This window comes from Garra rufa, chromosome 3 (genome assembly GCF_049309525.1).
Source record: "Garra rufa chromosome 3, GarRuf1.0, whole genome shotgun sequence".
NCBI classification, from domain to species: domain Eukaryota; kingdom Metazoa; phylum Chordata; class Actinopteri; order Cypriniformes; family Cyprinidae; genus Garra; species Garra rufa.
In genome coordinates this window covers 57,269,498-57,287,962 of record NC_133363.1, presented here as the reverse complement: position 1 = coordinate 57,287,962, position 18,465 = coordinate 57,269,498, and the positions used below count along the sequence as shown (strand labels likewise).

General features: G+C 35.6%; 1 protein-coding gene across 1 annotated transcript; it reads left to right on the top strand.

Moving 5' to 3' along the window:
- Positions 1 to 1,805: 1,805 nt before the first annotated feature.
- On the top strand, positions 1,806 to 16,374 carry ankdd1a (ankyrin repeat and death domain containing 1A). The gene is made up of 15 exons (XM_073837379.1): positions 1,806 to 1,953; positions 3,303 to 3,406; positions 3,881 to 3,979; positions 5,097 to 5,195; positions 5,454 to 5,558; positions 7,164 to 7,262; positions 7,518 to 7,616; positions 7,698 to 7,796; positions 7,917 to 8,015; positions 11,661 to 11,759; positions 11,850 to 11,948; positions 12,054 to 12,149; positions 12,221 to 12,422; positions 13,508 to 13,639; positions 14,873 to 16,374. Exons 1-15 carry the CDS (start codon positions 1,914 to 1,916, stop codon positions 14,932 to 14,934), a joined length of 1,533 nt encoding a protein of 510 aa, XP_073693480.1. The 5' UTR covers positions 1,806 to 1,913; the 3' UTR covers positions 14,935 to 16,374.
- Positions 16,375 to 18,465: the final 2,091 nt, after the last annotated feature.

Here is an 18,465-nt window from a genome sequence, read left to right as displayed (position 1 = left end):
TCTGCATTTGGCAATTATCTGCCATTCTTTGCCTCACCTTTTCACCTCTCAAGCTCTGTCAGCCTGGATGGGGGCTGGCAGACATTTCCTAGAGTCCTAGTTGTTCCAATCCTCTTCCATTATGGATAATGCTTCTGTGAACTTTCAATGCAGCAGATTTTTTTCTGAACTCTTCCCTAGATCATTGCCTTAACGCAAGTCTGTCACTGAGCTCTACAGGCAGTTATCTTGACCTCAGGACTTGGTTTTTGCTCTGATATGCATTTTCAGCTGTTAGACCTTTTCTGAGAGGTGTGTGCCTTTCTAAATCATACTCATTCAAATGAATTTGCCACAGTTTAACTCCACTCGAAGTGTAGTAACATCTAGAAGCAATATGAATGCTCCTGAGCTAAATTTCGAGTGTCCCAGAAAAGGGTATGAATACTTACGCAACGGGATCTTTTCAGTTTTTTATTTCTAATAAATTTGCAAAGTCGTTACAAACCTGTTTTGTGCTTTGTTATTATGGTGTATGAGACGTAGAATGATATAGAAAAAAGTAATTTAACATAATGCTGCAACAAAACAAAATGTGAAAAAAAAATTGCAAGGCAATGTAGATGGCCAGATACAAGGCCTAGTTTAGTTAGGTAAAAACTAACTAAAACACACTTTAAACACAACTTTTCACTTCACAAGATGTGGATTATTGTGATGTTTTTATCAGCTGTTTGGACTCTCATTCTTATGGCACCCATTCACTGCAGAGGATCCATTGGTGAGCAAGTGATGTAATGCTAAATTTCTCCAAATCTGTTAACATTTTCAACCTGGGGGTGAACTACTCCTTTAAGCCTTTCTCCTTGAATTGCTCAACAAAAACGTGATAATTGCATTCCCACTTGGCCTTGTCCACTGGTTTCTTCTGACATGGATATTGGATTGCTTCTCTATCCAGCATGCGTTGCTATTGCTTAAACAGTTTTATGCATCTATGCAAGCACAAATCAACCCAATTTGTGACTCACAAACTTTAAATGGCCTATTAGCTCTAACAGCAGTGCATGGAAAATTAAATTGGCCTGAAATAAGTTTTGGAAGTGAAGCTAGCTAGAAACCTGTCACACAGTCTGTGAGTCTGCAGCTCTCCCTAGTGGAGGTTTCTTATAATAATGTCACAGCTTTTTTTGTTCAAACGGGCACATTTGTCCGGCATTCATGTTCGTTTACCTAAAGTCAACAGGCAGGCAAACAAGCTCAATTACCTATTGTGACGCAACAAAGATTAAATCCGATAAGAAAATGAATTCATGAAGAATCGTCTCTCAATGAAAAGAGTCTGATAACAACAAAAAATGAATTTAATTATTGGGTGAAGAGCGTAAAATAAAGATGAGACCACATAAATGAAATCATATCCATTTGTTCACATTTTTATTATGATTTTTAAGTAGGTTGCTATTTGCTCTTGCATGTTCACTTACGGATGCAGATGTTTAACTTTCACTGTATATGATGACATAAAAACGACATCTGCTGTCTGTCACATTATTTACCCGAATGGCGATAAAGTGATTATATATAATATATTTAACTATTCATAACTAGTATTTCGGCATTGGAACGTCACAAAACAACGTCGACACACCCTGTTTAATATTCATTAACTATCCATTCACCATTGGACGTGGCTTCAGCAGGATCTAATTAATATTTATAACTACAGCCGTATCCATTGGAGGAATTCGAAGCAACGTCCGCATGGCGTGATTAATATTCATGAGCTTGCAGGATTCGTCATTTCCCAAAGCGGCAGGCTTGAGCTCGGCTGTGTGAGAATCACACAGAAACAGCCGAACATCACCTCAAAAGATGAAAATATAGACATATTTGAAGATGCGCCCGTCGGAGACATAACACACCGTCGACTAATGACGATGGAAGACGGACTGGTGTCTGAAGACGATATATGTGAGTGTTAAAATTACGTTAACATTACTGAAAAGAAAAAACAGACAGTGTTGTAACGTTAGTGCGGTACGGACACTAACTAGGGCAAGTGAGAGAAATGTATTCAGTGGCTGAAATATTCATCATCTATGTATTTTATATGGCTTATCCAACTAAATGTGGCTACTGAATAGTTATAGTAAAAGCAATATACAAGAATAAAGAGCTTTATTAAGTACAGTAGGGCTGGGTTGATCTGTCAGTTATACCCAGCTCAATCTAATATTTTCTAATATTATGATTTATTATAAATATTTTGTGACAATATGTTTTTTAAAACGTATATATGTCAAAAGTTTACATACACCTTGCAGAATGTGCTAAATGTTATTGTTTTAGCAAAATAAGAGGAATCATTCAAAATGCTTGTTATTTTTTATTTAGTACTGACCTGAATAAGATATTTCACATAAAAGATATTTACATATGGTTGATTCTTAATGCTGTGTTGTTACCTGAATAATCCACAGCTGTGCTTTGTTTTGTTTTTTAGTGATAGTTTTTAGAGTCCTGAACAGTTAAACTGCCTGCTGTTCTTCAGAAAAATCCGTCAGTTTCCACAAATTCTTTAGTTTTTCAGCATTTTTGTGTATTTGAACCTTTTCAACAATGACTATGATTTTGAGAACAATTTTTCCACACTAAGGACAACTGAGGGACTCATATGCAACTATTACAGAAGGTTCAAACACTCACTGATGCTCCAGAAGGAAACATGATACATTAAGAGCCGAATCTGAATTTGAAGATCAAGGTAAATTTGTCTTCTGGGAAACATGTGAGTACCTTCTGTAGCTTCTTAAATATGATATTTAAGCAAAATAAGAAAAATGTACACATCTTCATTCTGTTCAAAAGTTTTCACCCCCTGCTCTTAATGCATTGTTTTTCTTCTGGAGCATCAGTGAGCGTTTGAACCTTCTGTAATAGTTGCATATGAGTCCCTCAGTTGCCCTCATTGTGAAAAGTGGGAAAAGTGTTCTTGGAAAGGGTTAAAATACACAAAAATGCTGAAAATCCAAAGAATTTGTGGGACTTGAAGGATTTTTCTGAAGAACAGCAGGCAGTTTAACTGTTCAGGACAAACAAAGGACTCATGAACATCTATCACTAAACAACAAACACAGCTGTGGATCATTCAGGTAACAACACAGTATTGAGAATTAAGTGTATGTTAACTTTTGAACAAGGTAGTTTTTCTAATTTCAACTGTTATTATCTCTTGTGGGCTATATGTAAGTGTTTTGAATGTGAAATATTTAATTCAAAATCCCTCTTATTGAATAATGATCCCTCTTATTTCTCTCCAGTGCTTCGCTCAGAGAAGGAGTTTCATGATGCTGCGAAGAGAAATGACACAGAGAGAATGCAAGAACTTATCAGAAGAGGGGTGGACATCAAAGTCAAAAATAAGGTGAGATATAGCCAATGTAGAATCATATGAACAATGCAAGTCTACATAAACAGAATTAATTGTGTGCATCACACCAGACAGTCTAAAGTAGTCTTTCTAATAAAATATGTTTACAAATGTTATTGGAAAGGTTTAAATTTGGCCAAAATAAGAAATATATATCAGATAACCAAATACACTATTATGTACGTTTATAAACATGGTGGCATGGTGAAGAAAGCTAAGCGAAGCATACTGAACGTACAGGAAGCAGTATCAGAGGAAGTGATGTTGCCATTCACCATGCCAATTTCTCCGCCTGGAATGTTTTGTTTTTCCCAATTATGCACCAGAGTGACGGAAACACACATGTTGTGGTCCTCAGCACAGGATATGACCTTTATTTTACCCTAGACGGCGGTATTTATCAACTAAAACCATGGCAAAGAAGTCAGTTTGGCCATTTCATTTTTTCATGTGATTTTGGTTTTACAGATGGACCGTAAGGCCTTGCACTGGGCTGCTGGAGCCGGCAGTGAGCAGGCAGTGCGTCTACTGCTAGACCACGACATGGAGGTGGATGATATGGACAGCGTACGTGTCAAATGCATTTTGCTTATAAAATTTAGTCGCATTTAGGCTGATTTTTTTATGTTCCATGTTTATTTACTGTATAAGCACAAATAAGTGAAATACTGCTCCACTGGATAAATCTTTAATGGGCTGCTGTTCACCATGTGGCCTGTAAATTACTGGAGGCTATGCTACAGCAAAAATGATTGAAGAGACAAAGAGATAGAGCAGCCCTGAAATGCAAGGCTAAAATTTAGTAGTTGACTAATATGGGCATGTTTTTTTTTTTTTTTTTTTGTATAAGAAGACATTTTCATTAAATTTTAGATTAAAAATTATATAGATGTAAAAGTGAAGATGTGAAGTGAAGATCTTGTAACTGGTCATTTTGATATAGATATTTTTTTTAACATAAATACTCCTAAACACATAAATACTTCATAAAAACAGCTAACATAAATACTCCAACCATGTGACAATTTTTTTAAATGTTTTTCCATATACAGAGCTGAGTGCATAATATTTAAATTATTTTGTAAATTTATACAGAGATTTAAAAAATTCTGAAAAATGCTTTTTAAAATAAAAATATTTTTAGATAAATTATATCATGTCAAAGAATTTTTGTCATTCCACATGCATTTGGCGAAGAATAAATAAATAAATTAGGCGCACAAACTTAAACAAACAAAATTAAATGTAAGATTAAAATTAATGTAAATGTAGATGCTCCAAAGGTCAGCATTTTATACAAATTTCGCTTATGTAGTATTGTGGGCATAATTAATCTTATTATAACGCAAGCAATTTTATTTTATAAAATTTTACAGGAAATTCAAATAATATTAAAAACAAGATATTTAGTAAAAATGATGAAGTATATAGCATGTCACACTTTTGGTGAAAAAATAAAAATCAATTTATCTCCATTATTTAAATTAAATTTTACACTTGCTCATTTGGTGGACACTTTTACGTGACTCACTTTTTACCAGAATTTTTATTCCCTGGGAATCAAACCCATGTCCTAATTGTTGCAAGCAGAAGGATCTACACATGTACTCATCACTGGAATGTGATTATAGGCTAATACTGTTGTTTTTTTGTTGTTTTTTTAATATTCTTTCTTGTTGTCCAGTTTGGTATGAACGCTCTGCTCTTGGCGGCATGGTTTGGTCACCTCTCAATCCTGAAGACCCTTGTCTCAACTGGGGCGAAGCTTACCTGTGAAAACAAAGTAAGACCCAAAAAGCAAAAATCCTTTTCAAGTTTCAGATATCTTATAAGAAGACAGTGGTATTATACTACCATCTCACTCAAATGTGCGCCTTCTCACGGTTGACTGCGCTCTTGACGAATAGCGTTATGAAGCCATTTAAGGCCTTTAAAGACTACTAACCAATACAAATGAGATTGATGTGCTTACTGGCCTACATTCAGGCTATAACATTCTTTGCATCTCACTGACTGAACTCTCTTTTTTTTTTTCTTTCAGAGTGGCTTGAATCTTTTACACTGTGCTGCCCAGAGGGGTCACATCAGTATTTTGGACTATATCATGGAAGATCTGGAAAACGTGCAGCTTAATAAAGTCGACAAGGTGAGAATCTCATGTTTTGCCACAGTGCATGTGATCTTGAAGTGTAATGTCTTAGAAGAATATCTTAAGGTGCTTTTAAAATAGAAAGTAGAAGAAAGTAGAGGATAAGTGTTTTTCATCTAAGAGACTGATAACAGCTGTGTTGATTGCACAGTGTTCATGCAAATACCTGTTAATGTTTTCAAGAAATTACTTTGAGGAAGGAACTGTCTTAAGGAAGAGGTTTGTTGACTTAAAAAGCAGAAAGTGAACAGGAGCTGTCAAGCATCGAAAAGGACAAATAGCTCTATAATATTCCAATGTAAATTGTAAACAATAGAACAGGTCAAAATTTTGTCTCCACAGCCTTGGTTATAGAAATTCAGTTCAGAGTTGGAGAAAATAAATCAATCATGCACAGTCAATATGATTGTGGGACATGTATTATGAATGTCTACAAATTTTGATGTCATGTTGTCTTAAAACAAATTTGACCATTTTCAGTACTATTTCTCATTACACATGAGTTTATGATGAGATGTATGGCCTATTAGATTAGATTTGCAAAGAAGATCAATAATACCAGTATCACACAATCAATATTCTGGAGTAGTTTTATTGTGCTTTCTGTCAGAACATGGGTTTTATTACCCATTGAAATATGAACAGATGAAGTAAAGCTGTAAAACTTTAATGGAAACTACACTCTTAAAAATAAAGGTTCATGGTTTCATGAAGAACCTCTAACATCCATTGACCCTTTCCATTACACAAAAGGCTCTACATGTAAAAAAGTTCTTTAGATTATTAAAATAGTATTAATTTATTATTAAAAATAAACCAAAAATGGTTGTTCTATTGCATTGCTACCAAAAAAAACCCTGTTAGAACCTTTATTTTTTAATGAGTTTTTCTGTGTTTAAGTGTTATAATCTGGTCCCCTGTGGATCTACCAACCCATAAAACATGAAAAAGGACAACCCAGTAACTTTGTTACACAAGCCACAACGGTGTACCAGTTCTAACACCATGGGAAAAGTTTGAGCAAAGCATGCTAACTGTTCTGTGTTTGGCTGCACAGACGAGCACTGAACACTATTTAGAGTCCCAGCCTCAGAGGAGACAAGAGAGCAGTGGATTTATTGATTTTTTTTTTTTACTGTATATTACGCTGCTGCCACACAGATCTAATATAAACATGCAATTTCTTTTCCCAGCTATTTAACTTCACAGACGTAACCAACCATTTTTGTGTGTTTTTTTTAACAAACTTTTGTGTATTTGACAGTTTAAGTGCAATAAGACATGAAAGGGAACTTCATGATAGACATGATAATCAAAACCAAACAGAGGTTTTTTTGGCAGACTATCTGAGGTACGAGCTATAAAGGCACAGCTCTATTCTGGAAAAGGAGCAGCAGCTCATGCATGAAAACAGCGTGTTTCCGCTTCTACTTAAAATGGGGGGGGAAATGAAATAATAAATGATCTGTGGGGTATTTTGAGCTGATGCTTCACAGAAAGATTATGTGGACACCTTAGACTTATATCACATATTGTAAAAAGGGGCATGATAGGTCTCCTATTACATTGTTCTTTCTAATGTGTCTCCATCTGGTCTGTCAGTCAGGTAAGACAGCGTTTCATTTGGCCGCAGAGCATGGACACTTGGAGGTGGTGGAGTTTCTCATTGGTATGGGCTGTGCTCGTGACCTCAAGGATAAGGTGAGGGACAGCAAGAGCCACGGGACACACAGACACCCCTCAGTGTGTGCTAATTAGATTTTCTCTATTGTTTGGATGCAAAATGCCAAAGTAGAGGACAAAGCAAGCCAAACTTTAAAAGAAACAACTTTAAACTAAACGTATTTCAGCATGCTAACCAAAACAAAAAGATACATGGAAATATATTGGCAATAACAAAGCAAAAAGAAATAATAAACACTGATGCCGCACTAATATGGTATTTATGAACTGCAGGAAGAAAACACTGCACTGCATTTGGCAGCAAAGCAAGGCCACAGCGACGTCCTACAGAAGATCATGGAGATCGGGGAGAGCATTGATGAAAAAAACATTGTAAATAGATCCATTATTTCTGTGCATTTGTAAGTTTTTTGGTTTTGGTATTATTTACTTCACATTGTGATCTTTTATTAGGATGGCATGACAGCTTTACATTTGGCAGCTGTAGGAGGCCATTATGAATGTATCAGACTGTTGCTGGAGGCTGGCTGCAATGTCAATGAACTTACTCATGTGAGTACATTGTTTTATAGTCATATATTGCCGTCTTCATTATAACCAATGGGATTTTTAAATTGGTTTAGTGCATCAAGTTAAAGCCATACACATATGATAATGTGTTTCTTCTTATAGAGTAACAGGACAGCTCTTCATCTGGTGGCCCAGCATGGCTCAGGAAGAGAGGTCAGACTGCTGGTACAGGCTGGGATCAATCTGGATTCTGTAGACACAGTGAGTACTAAAAACCCTCAGCTTGCTTGCTTTTTATATGAGAATGTTTGGGGGGGGGGGTCACTATGGCAATGGCATGCCCATTAGAAACAACAATTTGCTGGATTCTTTGTTAGCAATGTCCAATTACAGTATGAAGCTCTGCATAACAGATATATACACACAGACCTGTATGTTCAGCAGTGGTTCCCAACATTTTTTTTCCCCCGCGGTACAAATGCACAACAAACAACTATAATGACTAACAAAAATATTGTGATTATATTACATTACTCCTTTAATATATTTAGCACATTATTAATATAATAAAATAATATTAATATAATATTTTACTTTTCTGCCATGCCATGGTTACTGTCAGTGTTACTACAAACGCCTTCTAACTGGATTGTTAGACTACTGTCAATTACACTTGTTTAATTGTTTATTTAATTTAATTGCCTTATATTGGCATTGTAAGCATATGATTTAAAAACATTTTTATATCAAATTATTAGTGGAACATTTTATACATCTTTATTTGACCTCAAAGTAGAGACCTGTACAGAAACAGAGTGCGGTGCGGGACAAAACTTGATGCGCGAGTGTGAGCGGGTAGAGACTCATGTGTATGCGGGATGCGGGAGAATAAAATGATTCGTGGGACTCCTGCAAAATAGAAATATATAAACATATAATATCTAAAAACATACAAATTGTCATTCATCTATTACACAAAAGCAAGACGAACAACTAATATAACTTAAAAATGATTAACAGGCGCAAGAATAGGCAGTTTCTGGAACGCAGTGGCTTAAGTTAGAATCCACTCACCGCTCAAAAGTTCTTGCCAGTGCTTAATATTGCGTGCTCACGAATCCTCTCATTACAACACCCGAAGTGTAGACATTGTGCATATATTCATTGTGTTGTAAGAGTTTTATGAGATCGCTATGAACTGAGATGTCAGCTTTAAGGGAGTGTTGTTTGCTCGCATTCTGCCATGCATGCACGCAGCAGCTGATGCTTGCTTTTCTGTTAGGAATAATAAAATCGATGTACTGAAAAAAATCTATATAGGTAACTTCAATGCAGGCTTTTGCGGGTGGGAGAGGGACAAAACATGAATCTCACGGGCGGGAGCGGGACGAGATAACATATTTCCGGGGCGGGCGCGTGACAGAATCTTGCGGGAACGTGACTAAAATATCCGTCCCGGCAAAGGTCTCTACCTCAAAGCATATCAGCTCCCGCGCCCCTCTCTGTGAACTCTGGCGCCCCCTAAGGGAACCACTGATGTACAGCTATATGCTCCAATAGCGCATGTTAAAGGAGAAGTTCACTTCCAGAATGAAAATTTTCTGATAATTTACTCACCCCCATGTCATGCAAGATGTTCATGTCTTTCTTTCTTCAGTCAAAAAGAAATGAAGGTTTTTGAGAAAAACATTTCAGGAATTTTCTCCATATAGTGGACTTCAATGGTGGCCAACGGGTTGAAATTCCCAATTGCAGTTTTTTTAATCCAGCTTTAAAGGGCTCTACACGATCCCAGCCAAGGAATAAGGGTCTTATATGTGACCCTGGACCACAAAACCAGTCATAAGTGTAAATTTGTCGAAATTGAGATTCTTACGTCATCTGAAAGCTGAGTAAATAAACTTTCCATTGATATATTGTTTGTTAAAATAGGTCAATGTTTGGCAGAGATGCAACTATTTGAAAACCTGGAATCTGAGGGTGTAAAAAAAATCTAAATATTGAGAAAATCACCTTTGAAGTTGTCCAAATTAAATTCTTAGCAATGCATATTACTAATCAAAAATCAAGTTTTTATAAATTTATGGTAGAAAATTTACAAAATATCTTCATGGAACATGATCTTTACTTAATATGCAAATTATTTTTGGCATAAAAGAAAAATCGATCATTTTGACCCATATAATGTATTTTTGGCTATTGCTACAAATATACCCCAGCGACTTAAGACTGGTTTTGTGGTCCAGGGTCACATATAGCAAAACAATCTGTCATTTTCTTTAAAAAATATATATTTATTAGTGGTGGGCCGTTATCGGCGTTAACGTGCTGCGTTAACGTGAGACTCATATCGCACGATAAAAAAAATATCGCCGTTAATCTATTCTCAAAGTTGGGTTGGGAGCTGGGTCTCAACTACGTAAGCTATGATGACTTTCACCTTGATATTTTAGCGCGGATGACGTGTATCTAGTTGAATTGCACTGTAGGGGGCGAGAACGAGTCTTCAACTTCTGTGAAATTACCACATCAAATGAGACGTGTTGACATGGATGCAGTTATGAAGCCGCTTCAGGGCAGGTGCGTGCGTTGCTAGACCCTTTTTACTGGGGCACGTGCCCCAGTGAAAATCTGCTGTGCCCCAGTAAAATCTCAAGTTTGAGTTATAATTTACTTTGATAATCCCGAAATAAAGACATTAAACTATATGCAACAACTGAATTGACGCTTCTAAAAGCAACGCAGTTTATTGGAAGACTATGCACGCAGATAGGCTATCCATACCCGCGCGCCTGTGTATTTTACGGGAACGCGCACGTCGTACAGCCTTTTGCGCAGAAGTACTTGGTTACACAAGTTTGTATAGTTAATTGTGTTGTAAATGCAATTGTCAAGCAGTTTGTAATGCATTTTGGAAACAGGAGATGAGCGCCTGGTCTAATGCGCCACCTGGCCCGTTCTCGAAGACTTACTTTTAGTCATTATTTGGGTAGCACACATATTCTGAATGCCTTCAGCAGAATTCAAATTAGCCATTTTAATCTAGATTAATATAGATTAATTTCAAGATTTAATCTAGATTAATCTAGATTAAAAAAATTAATCTATGCCCACCACTAATATTTATATACATTTTAAACACAAATGCTCATCTTGCACTAGCTCTGCGATGCAAATGCATGTTCACACATTGCATAATCATGTTGGAAAAGGCAAGCATGGTTAGTTCTTTGTCTGTGTCCTTTAGTTCAAAAAGGTAGGGTAGAGCAAAAAACTCCATCTCATTTTCTTCTCCAACTTCATAATCATCTGACATCTTTGATTTATCTTTTTTTTGTAAAGGATGTTTGACTTTCTTTGCATGGTCGCTTTATAAACACTGGGTCGGTACTTCCGCCTACATCACACATGCATGATTACGTAATGTTAATCATGCATTGTTTTTCTAACACCAGTCAAGAGCTCTTAATTTCATTGTATGCAAATACAATGACAATAAAGTCATTCATTCATTCATTCATTCATTCATTCATTCATTCACTCATTTATTCATTCATGTGTGAGGTTGAGCTAGTTCAAGACTAGCATTTGTGGTTAAAAAGTACATATATTTGTATTTTTCTTACAAAATGGCCAATCGTTTTGCTAGATAAGACCCTTATTGCTGGGCTGGGATCATGTAGAGCCCTTTGAATCTCCATTGAAACTGCAATTTGGACCTTCAACCCAGTGATTCCCACTGAAGTCTACTAAATGGAGAAAAATGCTGGAATGTTTTCCTCAAAAACCTTAATTTCTTTATTAAAAACTGTATGTTTGCAAATGTACCTGATTTGTAAATCGGGAGCTCAATCATCACAAGTTTTACTACAAAAGAAACAGGCTTTACATATATTTCCTTACTAGCAACATACTTCAGCTCTACACCTGGCAGTACTCAACAACTCCACAGGAATAGTGAAGGATCTTATCGATGCAGGATGCGACCTGGACATCTTTGACAATGTGAGTGTTTCACTTTTACAAATGCAGTCATGATTTTACTGAATAAGGAAATAGTTTCTTTATTCATTCGTCAACTATTTTTTCTTACAGCGGCTTCAGACTGCGTTGCACATAGCAGCAGAACACGGATGGCAAAACATTGCTGAGATGATCTTGATATCTGGAGTCAACCTCAATCTGCTTGACAAGGTGCAAATTACTGTTGTCACACTTGGGTGTGGATGGTATATTTTCATGTTGTAATACACTTGTGATCAAACAATTAAACAAAAGATAATTACTTCAATGTTACAGCAGGGAAAGACGTCTCTGGATGTCGCAGCACGAGGCAACCACGTGAATGTCGTTGACATGATTATCAAAGCTGACAGATTTTACAAATGGGAGAAGGTATGTTCAGTGTACATTAAGCTTAAATTATTGGAGTAATTTTGCTATTTCTAATGTGTTCATTTGCTTAGGAAAATGTGACGAGTGACTCAGACTCTCTGGTGGGAACGAGTCTTACCTTTAAGCAAGATCATCGACAAGAGACACAACATATACGATCTGTCCTATGGAAACTTGCCACCAAATACCTCAAACCAGGCGAGTGGAAAACAGTGGCTCGGCACTGGAAGTTCTCAGATGCACATATTCGAGCCATAGAGCACCAATGGACAGGTATGTCATTTAACATCATCTGCTGAGTGCATCTTTAAAAAAATTTAAATGCAGTTTATGTGTATATATACTCACATCAGTAGGATTTTTATTAAGCAAGAATGCTTTAAATTGATTAAAAAATGACAGTAAAGTTAGTTATAATGTTACAAATAGTTTTATTTTAAATAAATGCTGTTTTTTTTTTTTTTTTTTGTATTTATCGAAGAATCCTGAAAATGTTTCACAGTTTTCACAAAAATATTAAGCAGCACAACTGTTTTCAACTTTACTAAGAAATGTTTCTTGAGCAGCAAATCAGCACATTAGAATGATTTCTGAAGGATCATGTGACAATGAAGTGATTGGAGTAATGATGCTGAAAATTTAGCTTTGCATCACAGGAATAAAATAAATTTTAAAATATATCCTAATAGAAAACATTGGTTTTAAATTGTAACAATATCATACAATATTACTGTATTTTTATTAAATTAATGCTCAAAACTTCTGAACTCTATGATTTTATAGTTAGAATATGGTTTTTATTAAAGCTAATTTCTATGTAATCCATTAAAATGTAATGATTATAAATGGGGAAATACAAATGGGTTGATTATTTCACCAGAAGCTAATGACTTTTCTTAATGGGGCAATAGATGGTTTCTGAAATTGCAAAAAATCCTGATTTGAAAATATGCACAAAAATACAAAACGTCTTTGAATATATGAGGTCTTGAAATATGGAAACAGACATTTCTCAGGAGTCTTTTGAAGACATGCTGTTTGTATTACATGAAGGAAATTAGGTTCATTACATGAGCCAGTAAACATAGTAATTAGTGTAAAGCAGTCTGCTTAATTGGATAGTTCACCCAAAAATGAATTACTCACCCTCATGTCGTTCCAAACCCATAAGACCCTTAAGAGACATTGTATTCCTGAGCAGTACTACTCAAATTAAACTGAATACAACAGTTACACTGACCTTTAATTTGCACCATTTTCCCCAAAGTAGTGCATTGTTCTAGGATCACAGGGCAGACCCAATGTGTTCAGTGTGATAGGATATCTGTCATAGTGATGACAAGCTCTAAACTTTAAAGGTACAAAGAGCTACAAAGAGCACGGGCACAGGATGCTTCTCATCTGGCTGCACGGAGTGATCACCGCTGGAGAAAACCCCATCAAACGCTTGTATGAAGGGCTGATTGGAATCTCAAGGATCGATCTGGCAGGTAAATTCAGCATTACAGTTCATACGTGTATAAGGTGCCTTATATATTCTTAAAGGTGCCATAGAATGGAAAACTGTATTTACCTTGGCGTAGTTGAATAATAACAGTTCAGTACATGGACATGACATACCGTGAGTCTTAAACACCATCGTTTCCTCCTTATATAAATTTGGTGTTTGCAAAAGACCACTGAAAAAGAGGCCAATTCCAACATAAAACAGACTACTGATTTGCAGATCCTGATCACTGCTGACAGCATCTAAACTTGTCAAATGTGCTAAGTACTGCCGCTGTAGTGTAACGTTACACAGAGCACATGCGATTGCAAATCTCAAAAGTGAAAGTAAAAAGTTATTGTGCATTCAAAACAGCAGTTTCAATGCCCCGCATATTAATAGCAGCTCGAGCTCTGTAATTAAATATATATGTTCCTTCATGTGTTTCCTTCCTGCTGTGTGAGAGCTAAATGAGCCGCTCTGTCAAACAGCCAATCAGAGCAGAGCTCATCATTATTATTCATGAACCTTCCAAATAAGGTAACAACGGACCATTTCATTCTAGGGACAAATCCTAGGGTTGTAAATGGACTAAACCGTTTCTGGAGAATTTTTGCCCTTACCTAAGCCAAATACCTTCTATGTAGATATCAGAGAACAATTTAGAATATTGTATTAATGCATTCTATGGCACCTTTAAACATTGTACATCAAAATGCTTTCCATTGATGTATGGTTTGTTAAGATAGGACAATATTTGGCCGAGATGCAACTATTTGAAAATCTGGAATCTGAGAGTGTAAAAAAATCAAAATATTGAGAAAATCACCTTTAAATATGTCCAAGTTTAGTTTTTAGCAGTGCACATTACTAATCAAAAATTAAGTTTTGATATATTTATGGTAGGGAATTTACAAAATATCTTCATGGAACACGACCTTTACTTAGTATCCTAATGATTTTGGCATAATTTTGACCCATGCAATGTATTTTTGGCTATTGCTACAAATATACCCGTGCTACTTATGACTGGTTTTGTGGTCCAGGGTCACATTTGGGCCAAGAACTGACAATTTTATATGTTTATCTTTTCCGGTATGTGACCAACTAAAGTTTTGCATGGCATTCTTAATAAGATAATGCCTAGACTATTGTAATCAGTGAGAAAACTCTCATATGAGTATATATTATCACTGTCTCCAACTTAACTTTCTTTTTTCTTTTTTTTTTCAAACAGAAAGCATGCGACAGCAGGCAAATGCAGATCCGTCTTCTGATAAAAAATGCTCTACAATGTAATGTGACATTTACTGAGTAAGGTATGGACTGAACACGTATCAGCCAGGAGATTGGATGCTATTCAAATACAGAGCACTGATGAAACACAAATACTCCCTAAAATACAACCTCAGTGATGTGACTGAGAAGAAAACTTTTAACCTGTTCACACCAAGAGCAAATATTACCAGCAAACACACCTTTGGATTGAAATCATGCGTTTCTGTGGAACCGTTCATATTGAGAAAATATGACAGAGCGCTTTTTTAGGAGAACAGATAGATTTTCTTTGTTCTCTGTCAAAAAACTCACCAAGCAATAACTTTTTTTTTTTAATTTCAGGTTAATTTTTACAGTTATGCATGTCTTTGTTTTTTATTTATTTGTAGATGCAGTTTTTCTGCTGTAATTGTTGTTAGTTTTAATACTAGAAACATATATAATACTAATGCAGCTGCATTATCCAGGATACTGGGTAACACACATATTATGTGTTTAAATGTGTGTGATTAGCAGTAATGTTTGAGTTTCTCCTGACTCATCATCCTGTTCATTATGAGATTTTCCAGGCTGAAAGGTCTGAACTTTTGTAAGTACAAATGTTCGTACATGAACGTGGGACAAAAGAGAGTAGGTGTAATGAAATTAAGAGAATAAACCACAGCAGTATTTTATGCAGATTAGGACTGGGTTGACGTTATCTATTCTCTACGAGAGAATCGGGAGAATCAGTATCGGTTCCTCAGTCTATTCATCAGTCTGCCATATTGGTGGCATTGAATGTAAACCAATGCCACTGAACCCAATGAAGCTCAAATATTTTTCTGATTATTGCTGCTGAAAATGGTCAGTTATTGTCCTGTTTTGGGCTGTGCTAATCGGTCGGACCGGAAAAAACATTTGTAGTATTATGGACTGCCAAACGTTATAACAAATCAAGGAGAAGAGAGTAAAAAAACTGTCTGAGGCATTTGTGGTTGGCCAAACTGAACCAGGATTTCCAGGGCAAGAATCTTGACAACATTCATGATTGTTCTTATCATTTCCAGTCAGGTAGGTGAAATATTAGGCTAATATCTTCATTTTTAATATTGCTTGTATGTATCTTTACCAGCTATTAACTTTAGTTTGTCAAAATATTGTGCCCTTTCCTGCCTATTAAGTCCTCTATATGATTTAGCAGCTTCCACATGTTTTTTCCCGTGATTTCGACAGCATAAATTAGCAGAACAACGGTGTTCAGTAGTACATTAACCATGCAATCCATGCTGTTGTTTACATCTGAGTATCTCCAATATGGCCGTGCATCTAGGTAACTGACCAAACCGTGACGTACTGTAAGTGCAAACCCTCTGGCAACTGATGAGTAAACAAAACCTCACTAAACATTATTTGTAATAAATCTCAGCAAGCTTTGTGCTTTGGTATTTTTGAAATAAGGTCTCAGTTTTAAATTTGCAATTTTATTACAATAACTCAATAAATACTGTTTTGGCGCTTTTTAACAAAGCAGGAGAGATCACTGTAGTGCCTCAATTCAAGAGGCAATGCAGAGCACACATGAACCAAACATTTTTCCCACTAACAACTATTTTTTTGCATGAAATAATCATGAATGAACATCGGAAGGTATGTTGAAAATGTACCATGTCTCATGTAATCGCTCAGTTTCAGACACAGAAAGACGTCAATAAAACAGCTTTTTGTTGCGTAACATCTACCTCAGAAAAGCCATTTATTGTCCACAGCTAAAGTTAGTTAGCTAGAAAAATGTGACCCTAGACCACAAAACCAGTCATGAGGGTCAGTTTTTGAAAATTGAGATTTATACATCATCTGATATCTGAAATATTTGGCAATTTGAAATTCTGGAATGTAGGGTGCAAAAAAAATAAAAATACTGGGAAAATCGCCTTTAATGTTGTCCAAATTAAATTCTTAGCAATGCATATTACTAACAATTAAGTTTTGTTATAGTTATGGTAGGAAATTTACAAAATATCCTAATGGAACATGATCTTTACCTAATATCCTAATGATTTTTGGCACAAAAGAAAAATCTATAATTATGGCCCATACAATTTTTGGCCATTAAATATACCTGTGCTACTTAAGACTTGTTTTAGGCTTTAGAGATTTTGGTGAATGCACTGTTACATATTCATCATATTTTTACTTAACCTGTTCTTCATTATTTTAATGTTTTTATGACAGAGACTGTTTAAATGTTTAGATAAAAAAAAAAAAAAAAAAGAATTGTAGTATAAGCAGGGTACTACGAGTTTCAAAAAGCTCCGTTGATGCTTTGCTCACTTTCTCTGTATAATTTATTCGTTGTTTGAAATGAAATCATTACAATTAATAGGCCTAACTTACGTTTTTATTTAATTGTGAAATTGTGATTGTACAAGATTGCACTAAATGTTTGGTCAACCTCCGAGTCCGCCTATGGAGAGAGAAAAAAAGTTTTTAAAAGCGTCCCCCATCTGCTTTTTTTACAAATCGCACCTTGAGTATAAGCATAATTTTACCATTAAGTATACAAGTACACACTAAGTATATCTACTTCCCTTTATAGTTTACAGCATTAGTTGAGAGTTTTTTCCTTGAGGAAAATTTGACATTGTACCTGATATCATTCGGTACTGAATCGAGATAAGAAACTTCATTGAATCACAAGCTTGAGAATCAAAATCGAATCATGAAATTTGTGTCAGCCCAGTCCTAATGCAAACTTTCTGTATATATATTCAGCCTGCCTAAGTAAGAGATGTGTCAATGTTGGTTGTGATGTTCAAGGTGCCTGCAATACACATAAACTAAGTAAAACTATACTTGTTTGATCTGTAAGTGTACTTGTTTTAAAGTACTGGCAGAGTCACAGTATGCAGCATGACTAGAGTTGTTGTTAATGTATTGTTTTTGTTTTCAGACTAACAGGCTGTTCATTTATATATATTTTAATTTAATTGTACATTGCACTCACAAATCTTGTCTAGATATTTTCGTTATAGTGGACTATGACTCAACAGGAAATTCAATGCTGATCTGAAGCAGGTTAAAAGTTAATATTGACGTATGAAAATATTTCTGCAAAGACAAAAGATGCAAATTTGCAGAAACAAGTGGTTATCACCTAGTAACCAGACCAGATGTTATTATGCACACAAAACCAAATGCTAGTCAAGCTTATCGCTGTTGTCAATTTAAAAAGAAGTGAAAGTATGACGCAAGCAAAACAATCAACACCAGCTGTCTCTGAGGAACAGGCAGCTGTTTTCATTTGACACAATTTTGCAAACAGTGTCCAAGCAACACAAACTGTCTCAATAAAGAAGAATATTACAACAGGAAGTTTTGCGTTCCTGTATTTTTGTTGCTACAAGGCGTTCTCCCAAGAATTAGTCCAATAGTATTTGTTTTTAATTGTTTACACTTGCAATTTTGCAACTTTAACTAAAGTTAAAACATCTTAATGGTGGATTTGTTTATTACAAACACGCATCTTTTTGTTTCATGAGATGTTAACTGATGGACTGGATTACTTGTGGA

What these genes read in the sequence shown, in the direction of transcription:
- ankdd1a (XM_073837379.1), top strand. Translation starts at nt 1,914, where the DNA reads ATGACGATGGAAGACGGACTGGTGTCTGAAGACGATATAT. An exon ending in AGCTTACCTGTGAAAACAAA is followed by an intron (nt 5,196 to 5,453) that starts GTAAGACCCAAA and finishes TTTTTCTTTCAG; the next exon opens with AGTGGCTTGAATCTTTTACA. An exon ending in CTCAAGGATCGATCTGGCAG is followed by an intron (nt 13,640 to 14,872) that starts GTAAATTCAGCA and finishes TTTTTCAAACAG; the next exon opens with AAAGCATGCGACAGCAGGCA.